Below are 9,524 nucleotides of genomic sequence, written 5' to 3' on the forward strand. Positions count from 1 at the left end.
TGGGCGTAGAGGAGGGGAGTCCAGAAGTGCAACACGGAGCAAGCCAACCAGATTTTAACAACCGCTATGCCAACTCTGCTGAACAATCTGACTCTGGGGTGGGCCAACCCCGGAGAAGTCAGCCAGAGAGCACCTAATTCCTTTGACTCAAGTGCATTAAGGGACACTGGTCTGCCTGGCCCAATGGGTAAGCTGGTAGACCAGAAAGTGACTGGAACCCTGAGGCGTTCCACAAGGGCACGCAAGCCTCCTACTTATCTAGCAGATTATGTTGTAAAATAAAGGAACTATAATGTCTGTACTGTTGACTTGTTGCTGTACTGAAACAATAATGGAACTACATGATGTTGTTAACTGTCTAGTGTGCTGTTAATGGAAGCCTATTCATTCTGGTGTTAAAATTGTGTAACTTGCCTAACTGTTGCTATGATGTTAAATCGTGTAACTTGTATTGTTTTGCTAATTGTTGCTATTATGTTGTCTGTTCTAAGAGGGGAGGGGTGTTATGTATTGGGCTCAATTGTAACACCATGTGGTAAGCTGGAGCTAGCTAACGGCTCTCCAGCAACTCAGACTCCCTGTCTCCAGTGCTGCTATTGGCTGCCCCTAGGTGGCAATAGGTTGCTTTAAACCTATTGGCTATCGCCTAGGGGCTAGGCTATAAATTGCTGCAGGCTGCAGCCCAGTTCTCAGTTCAGATCCTGCAAGCAAATAAACATGACCACTGCTGAACTCACTTCCCTTGTCTCCATTCCTGCGCAACGAACTCACTACACAACTCATACATTATTATTGATCCCAACAACATTTCTAAAGTAGGAGAGTTATTATCAAGAAGGTGGGCACTGTTGTGATTCAGCGTCAGCCTGTGGTTTCGGCAGCTGAGTCTGATGATTCTGAAGAGAAGGAGGAGGAGTTTGAAGAGCCTTTGGTGTCAGAGGAAGGTTCTGATGCACTGCAGAACTCTCAGCCAGGCCCCTCCCGTCTTGTTCCTCCTCAGACTCAGCTGTGTGAGCATGAGGGATTGGAAGAAGACGATCCACATCTGGCTCTGTTCAGGGACGCTAGGAGCAGGAGGCAATCTAGCAGAGCAGAACAGAGGAAAGCAATGAGGCAACTCTGGAGAAGGCAATGAGAAGCCACGCCTTGGGACTGCTGATAAAAGGGGAATGTGTGGGAGGTGCTGGTTGCTGAAGGCAACCGTTTGAAGATCTTCTGCTAGAGTCCTGGTCTGTTATTCTTGTTTAACTCTTGTTTGAACTTTTGGTTTAAGTCTTGTTTGAACTTTTCATTTAACTTTTGTTTGAACTCTTTGTAAATAAATTTGGTTGGTTTTTTTCCAGCCTGCTGATTATAAAAAGGGGTTGTCCCTGACATTCAAAGAGGGCCGGTTGTAGGCTGGAACAGAACAGGCACTTAGGCTGAAAGATGCTTGCATAAAGCCAGCTACTGAATTTATATTAACTTTAAAATTGGGATTTTCTAAGATATATTACATTTGAGACACCTGAAAAGTTGTTAACAGTAAGAAATCTTCAGATTCTTAAGAGTTTAATATATATACAAAATTGCTTCAGATTTAAATTTCTCAAAATCAAAGTAGTAGAGAAGAGTGCAGTGCCTTTTTCTTTTAGTCCACAGGCTGATTCATAATTTAAGAGAGATTTACTCATGATTCCTGTTTCAACAGGTAGATATGGAAGCTTTTCTCACTCTTACAGACGGGGATTTGAAGGAACTGGGAATTAAGACTGATGGCTCTAGACAGCAAATTCTAGCAGCTATTTCAGAGTTAAATGCAGGAAAGGTAATTCCAAATAACTAGAAGAAATACTTTGTTATTATTTTGCCATTATGCATTTTGTTTTCCAATGAAGTACAGTGTGTTTGTAATTATTTACAGCACAGTAATCATTACTGAGCAATTTTAACCATTGAGGGTTATAATCATTGTATGACCAGTATATTAGTCCCTTGGGCTGACGCCTATAGTAGATATTTACAGGGGATTGTTTGGCTTGGAATTTCAGAATTTATGGAATCCCCTTTTATATGTTTATTGATGAATAAACATATTCAGTATTGCTGAAATATTTTGAGACTTCACATCATATGATTGCACCTTGCCTACCTGGTCATTATTCTGATCTAGCAATACAATTTTGAACAGCCTATACAATTCTCTTTGGGTCAAACACTTATTATTCCACTCTACAAACAGAGTTTATTTTGGTAGTTCAAACAAAGTTTGTTAAGTATGTATCAGACCAAAATACATAGTTGGTAGGATAGTTGTTTAGCTTGATGTAATTCAAGCTGAGCAGCCTTGGTAATGTGTAAAAGCTAGAAGCACTTGCATTCCTTTTCTTGATATGCTGGAATAAAGTATGTCTGAAAGGTAGATCTAGGGGATTTTTCACTAAATATTGTAATAATATATTTAAGTATATCAACTGAGCTTTTGTTCCTTTTTTAATTATGAATTTCAACAGGGACGAGAGAGAAAAATTTTACAGGAGACAATACACAACTTCCATTCATCTTTTGAAAGCAGTGTCAGCAATACAAGCCCTGGGAAACCACAGAGTACGTAGAAAACAATACACTAAATATTGGTTGCCTATTGATATCCTTCAAATACTTTGGCCACCTTATGAGAAGGAAGGACTCACCGGAGAAGAGCCTAATGCTGGGAAAGATTGAGGGCAAGAGAAGAAGGGGACGACAGAGAATGAGGTGGCTGGATGGTCACTGAAGCAGTAGGCATGAGCTTAAATGGACTCCAGAAGATGGTAGAGGACAGGAAGGGCTGGAGGAACGTTGTCCATGGGGTCGCGATGGGTCGGACACGACTTTGCAACTAACAACAACAACAATTCATATCCTTTTATTTATATTTATTAAATTAATGGAACAAATAAAGGAGAAAACAATACTAAAATAACCCTTAATTATTTGAGATGCTTCCAAACCATGTCATACATTTAATTGCATAATAACATGGATTTTAAGATGAAAACAAACATAAAAGAAGTTGCATGAAAAAAGCTACTTGATTCTTAGCAAGTTCCTGGACCTCTTAAAACCAGTTTAAAATTGGAGCCAAACTGAATATATTTGAAATTCATTTTAGGTGGTTTAAAACAAAAATAAAAAATTGAAATAAACATGGCAGATTAATCATTTGTATTCTAGGCAATATATCTGTTGGGCACTGTGGTCTTCAGGTTTTTGTGACCATGGTCTAGACAACAGATTTCTTGATGTTTGAGCACTAACTGTGGCTGGCATCTTCAGAAGCAATGTGGTCTGCTATGCAGACCATAGGCAGCTGAGCAGAAACTGATTTGTTCCTCTTTATAGCCAGATGCAACAGATCAACTTGCCTCTGAAAGTGCCATTCACTGTTGCCATTCACTGGTGTTTCACTATTGCCAATGAAACACCAGGAGCACCAGGAAACCTATTATCTAGACCAGATATGTCAAACTCACAACGTCACGTGATGTCGTGCAATGTATCGGAGCTTTTTCTCCATTACCAGCAATGGGGTGGGCGTGGTTTCCTGATGACGCATCTGGCCCGTGGGCCGCCAGTTTGACACCCCTGATCTAAACCATAGTTACTAAATACTGAAATCCAACACTGGACATGAAAGCCTACAGAAGTCTATCAATCTATGTTTGTTTAATAGGATTGCAAAGTAGGTTTACGTACACCATTCTCTATATGATGACATTCTTAACTTCTGTCAATCCTCCCAGGTAAACCAGACAAGAAACATGTCAAGATTAATTAATTCTAGTTTATTGTAAGGTTACATTAACAAAATCTTGCAAATCTTAAGTCATAAACTTTCTGCCTCCACTTTCCTTCAATACTTCCAGTGTTAAAAGTATTTTGTTTCAATCTGTGTTAACAAGTTGAATAGGTGTTCTTTTCCATCAATTATAATATTCCTTGTGGCTCTAGTGTCTAATCCTCAAAACCTGTTCTATCATATTTTTCTGAAATTCAAAACATTAGCCATTTCCCATGGGAAGGATTCAATTATTTCAAAATATCTTTTCAGGTCCATCCCAGACTCTTAATTTATAACTTTCTCAAAACATCACTCTAATCAAATTGAATTGATTCAAATCAGACTATACGTAATTGCTGAATTAGTATCTGAAGCCATTTTTCTAATATCCCTCTTGTAAGCTGTTTTTAAAATATTAGATTCATTTGAAAAAAACAAAAGTCCATGGAAAGTTATTTCTGCCTTTTCCGGGTACTTGTTCCCATGACAGTTCTTTTTGACATAAAGACAGCTTCATCTGAGGAAGGCTTTTGGAGGATGACATCAAGACCAGTGTCAGATCACAGATGATTGAATAAGAAGTAGAAGAGACTAATTCCAAGCAGTCCTGCCAGCTCACGCTTTCTTTAGGATTGTTTTTTTAATTCACTTTACTTTAAATCTTCTACCCAAGTGAAGGACGGACACTGAAAAAAAGCTTCAGTTAACTTTGTTTCTACTTAGGAATATCAGATTTCAGCTTTTTATCTCTTTATACTCAATGGGGAAAAGATAGAGCCAAATAATTACTTCCATTGTTCTCTTTCTGTGCAGCATGAGAAGCAAATAATGCTTGCCAGTTACAGCAGACATGTCAAACTTGTGACATCACGTGATGTCATGAGATGTATTGGGACTATTTTGCCATTGCTGGCAATGGGGTGGGCGTGGCTTCCGGATGACACCTCCGGCCCGTGGGCTGGCAGTTTGACACCTTTGAGTTACAGTATCTTACTCTGCATTTGGGGAGAGGGGTACAGTGTTAAAAGAACAGTTTCTCATAGTTGCATTCATGTGAAATAAAAGTTTAGCTCCTTACTATACACACAGTCCAATAAGTACTATATGTGTTTGTGTTTACAGCACCTGGATGCTGGGTAAGACCACAGGAACCATCTCCTACCAAGAGGTAAACTTCGAACCAGTGTAAGAAACATGAAATACAGATCAAGTACACTTTTGCAACATTACATTGTGGAATATGCTGGAAATATATTGTGTTAATAGCAGAAACTGTACTTCATTTGTAAAATAGACTTAGTTTTAATAAAGCTGGTCATATTTGAATGGTGTGGTCCTTATTTTATTGAAATGAGGAAAGAAAACATCATTGAACCTGCACAGGCACTGTAGTAGGTGAATAACAAGAAATTTGTTACTTCTCAGCCTGGAAGAAGAGTTTCTCAAATAGGGCTAAAAAAATGAACTGACAACCAATCAAGTTCATAAAGAACTGATGTGATGCATTCATATGCTTCAATTCCAGCCAGTGCTCTTGCTGTAGAGTTTTGTATTATATCAAGTTTCTGAATTGCCTTCAGGAGCAGCCTTGCATGCAATGCACTGCATTTATCTAATTTATCTACCGGTATTTATCTAGTAAGATCTCCTGCTTCAGCTGGTAAAAGATGCTTCACATATAGAAGTCACTGGTGCCTTGAATGTCAGAGTTGGATTTAGAAGCAGCCCCTAGCAACAAATGTTTTAGGGAGAATGCAGCTCTATCTACAGTAGATATAACTACTTATCTTGACAGATAAACAATTTAATAACAGCGCTGTTGTTTTACATCATTTTTGGCCCTAATCCATCACTGCAGCTAGACACTGATTTAACAGTTCCATTCCCTCACCTGGTTCCAATCAACTGCCTGCAACTTCCAGTAGGACATTTTGCCCTTTACTTTTAGAGCAGTTTTCCCATAAAATTAAATATTCATGAGCCTCAACATCAAAACCCACAAGACTCAAACGTGTCTCGCTGCTCTTAATCTGAGAAGGGAATACCTTGTATATTATGTTATTGATCCTAGCAATTGCCAGGTCCTTAATGGAAATACATGCAAGCTTTCCAACAGAGTTCACAAACATTCATTCAGCGCACATGTAGTTGCTGAAATATAAGCCTAATGATATTTTTGGAAACCTGGCAAGTTAAAACCACCATCCTTAATAGATTATCTCTGTTTAGCTACTGATACCCTAGATGATCTTCTTTCCCATATAAATTCCTTATTTTCCTCAATAATGTATCTATCTCAAATAAATATTTATGTGGCACAAACACTGGAATACATCTTAATACATACAATAGATTAATCTTGAAGCAACATTCATTTTAATATCATTATTTTACCCAATCAATTTAGCAGAATGTTGATCCATCCATTAATATCTAAGGAATTATTGCATCTAAGGCATTCTCTAAAACTCGTAACATACTTAATTGTTTAGGAATATAAAATCCTAGATGCTTAATATGGACTTTGCTGATCTTTTTCTCATTTGGAAATATTGCTGATTTGTGTTTGCTGAGAGAATATCTAAGATGGAGTGGGGTGGCATATTAAATGCTTCTCAATTCCCCAGCAAATAATTCAAAATCATGACCAGATTTTTTTTTCAGCAGCTCTTTCTCCTAGAGCAGGTGTGTCAAACTGCCAGCCCACGGGCTGGATGTGTCATGCTGAAATCGCGTCCACCCCAGCTCCTGCAATAGGGAAAAAGTCACGATACCTCGCAACACGTCAGGTGATGTAGCGAGTTTGACACTCCTGTCCTAGCGCAGTGCTTCTCAAAGTGTGATCTGAAGAACTGGAGGGGGGGGGTACGTCAACCCTCTTTCAGGGGTCCATGAAATGAAAATTATTTCCCAGTCTGTTGAAAAATAACACAGTATTAAAGTTCTATCAAACAATTATGAGAAGCAGTAGTGACAGCAAATGTGTCAGCTTTAATTTTTAATAAATATTGCTAAATACAGGTAGCTGTTGATTTACAACCATTTGTTTAGCAATCATTTGAAGTTACAATGGCACTGAAGATAGTTATTTTTGATCAGTTCTTGCAACTGTGACTGTTGCAGCAGCCCCGCGATCCACATGATCAAAATTTGGGCACTTGGCAACCGGCATGCATTTAGGACGGTTGCAGCATCATGGGATCACGTGATTGCCATTTGTGACTTTCCCAGCGGGCTTCCAACAAGCAAAGTCAATGGGGGAAACTGGATTCACTTGCTGACCATGTGATTCACTTAATAACTGCAATGACTCACTTATCAACCATGGCAACAAAAATAATAAAACAATGTGTGACTCACTTAATAACCACCTTGCTTAGAAATTCTGGTCCCAATTGTGGTCGTTAAGTTGAGGACTCCCTGTATAACACAAAGAAAAGCTGTTTCGGGTTCCTCCATATATATTTTTTTAAAATGGGAAGAGTATCGTATATGATGAACAGAGGTTAAGAAGATTTCATAATAAAAAATAATTTCCACTATTGTGTCCTTCCTAAAATGGGGAAAAGATAAGATGGTCAAAAACATTAGAGTAGAAATAATTTTGCAATAATCATCATTTTGTTTTCAAGAAAGATTGTTCCAACCACATTTCTGATTCAGGCTTTCAGAAACAGTGACATCTACAGCAATATTAATAAAGCATAAACCTGCTCTTTCTGTAGGAATGCAGATCTGCCCATAATGGCTTCATCGAGCTGGTGAAACCCCATTTTCATATTATTATTATTAACAGATTTGCTTAACTCTCCTAAACTATCATATCTTGATTTGAATTTCTGCATATTCCTACTTCTTTTTGTCTCTCTGGGTGTGTTGAAAATATATTGACAGCCTGATAACAATCATTAAAGAAGAAAATATGTGAGGAAAACTGTTAATGCCATCTTTGCTGCAATCTGCTTCTAATTCTGGAAACAGAATGTGGAAATTGTTTTGGCTGAATGCATCCTCAGTTCTTCTCCTGATATATTGTCATTAAAACACAGACCTCACTATTTTGGAGGCCAGAGATTTTTCACTATAAACAAATTGGTTGATTTGATTCAATGTAGAACACTGGGTAAATTAAGGCCATTTCTTTTAGCAATCAGGCTGTACTTTAATTGAGTCTCTCCTTTTTAATATTTACATAAAACATCTGGGACCAAGAGCTAATACATCAGGGCAGGACAGATCAGGAGAGTGATGATACCCAATTGTATATTTTACCGCAGGCTGGGTAGAATGTTGTCAATGACTTAATCTAATGTCTGAAAGTTGATAGGGTTGAGATGGATGAAACAGGTTAAAACCAAGAATGATGAAATTATTGTTTGTCATTGAACTGCCCTTTAATGGTCTCTAAATAATTTGAAAGTTATTGCTGAATGGGCAGGTGGACACAAGAGCAAGTGGGATTTTGCCAGTTGAATCCTACCTGTAGCAAGATGACCTCGCAACTGTAAAGTGTAATCTTCACAACTCCTTTCATAATCCTCAGTTGTGTGGACTAATACAATGCTTACTATACAGGGTTGCCTCTGAAAACTGCCTGAAATTGGTCTAGGATTCAACATCCATGCTATTGATTGATATACCCTGGTACAGGTATACAGATAGTCCTTGACTTATGACCACAGTTGATCCCAAAATTTCTATGGCTAAGCAAGGGAGTTAATTGAGTTTTGCCACATTTTACGACTTTTCTTGCCGCAGTTGCTAAATGAATAAATGCTGTTGTTAAATAACATGGTTGTTAAGTGAATCTGGTTTCCCCATTGACTTTGCTTGTCAGAAGGTCAAAAAAGGTAATCACATGACCCGGGACACTGCAACCGTCATAAATACATGCCAGTTGCCTTTGATCACGTGACCATGGGGATGCTGCAACGATCATAAGTGCGAGAAACAGTCATAAGTCACTTTTTTCAGTGCCCTTGTAACTTCAAATGGTCACTAAACAGATGGTTATAAATTGAGGACTACCAATATTATATTGGTGCTGCAGGTCCTGCAATTGCTCCCTCTAAGCTTTTGAGGATACTTCAAAATCTATTATAACCTATAAAGCTCTATATAGTTCACCATCCAAGCACTTATAGAACTAATAGGATTATACCAACCTGATAGGGAAATTCCATGAAAAACTGTCCGATTCCCCATTTATGTGAAGAACAGAAGGCTAATAGACACCTCTTCTTTGTAAGTATGCTCTAAAATAGCCTCACCTTGAAATTTGATTGATCTTGATGTTGTTGGCTTTCTATAAGCTTTTAAAAACAACTATTTTGCGGAGTCTGTAGGCTGGAGAATATCAACAATGCCATCATTTCTTTAGGTGTCTAATTTTTTTTAACTATATCATTTCTGTAACTACTCTGCTGTAGATTTTTTACTGTTGGGTGAATCACTGAGCTTTTGCAATTGTGTTGAATGGGATAAATTAAATTGTAAATTAAATCACATAATTTATAGAGAGAATTCTGATTTAATTTGGGAGAGATTATTACTATTGCTATTTATTAATGACCATGCTTATTCTTATTGGGCTTCACAGAAGTAAATTGATCAGATTGGATTGAAGTTAGAATTTGGGGTAATAGCTTGGTGGGGACAGTATGTGTTACAAAGCTTGTATTTTAACTAGAAATATATTTAAGTATGGAATCATCCAAAGGAC

At 38.0% G+C, this 9,524-nt stretch overlaps 1 protein-coding gene across 2 annotated transcripts in view; it reads left to right on the plus strand.

Moving 5' to 3' along the window:
- Positions 1–5,182, plus strand: part of ANKS6 (ankyrin repeat and sterile alpha motif domain containing 6) — a 43,579-nt gene extending 38,397 nt beyond the window's left edge. Inside the window, exons 14-16 of one of the 2 annotated variants that reach the window (XR_014025824.1) lie at positions 1,695–1,807; positions 2,493–2,586; positions 4,925–4,976. Coding sequence is in view for 1 of the 2 variants with exons in the window: in XM_081322770.1 (XP_081178896.1) it covers positions 1,691–1,807; positions 2,493–2,586; positions 4,925–4,974 (261 nt within the window). In the remaining variant the exon portion in view is untranslated. Of the gene's footprint in view, positions 1–1,690; positions 1,808–2,492; positions 2,587–4,924 lie in introns of both variants that reach the window. The other variant, XM_081322770.1, reaches the window with a different exon arrangement.
- Positions 5,183–9,524: the final 4,342 nt, after the last annotated feature.

Source organism: Vipera berus (assembly GCF_964194415.1).
Source record: "Vipera berus genome assembly, chromosome: 3".
NCBI classification, from domain to species: domain Eukaryota; kingdom Metazoa; phylum Chordata; class Lepidosauria; order Squamata; family Viperidae; genus Vipera; species Vipera berus.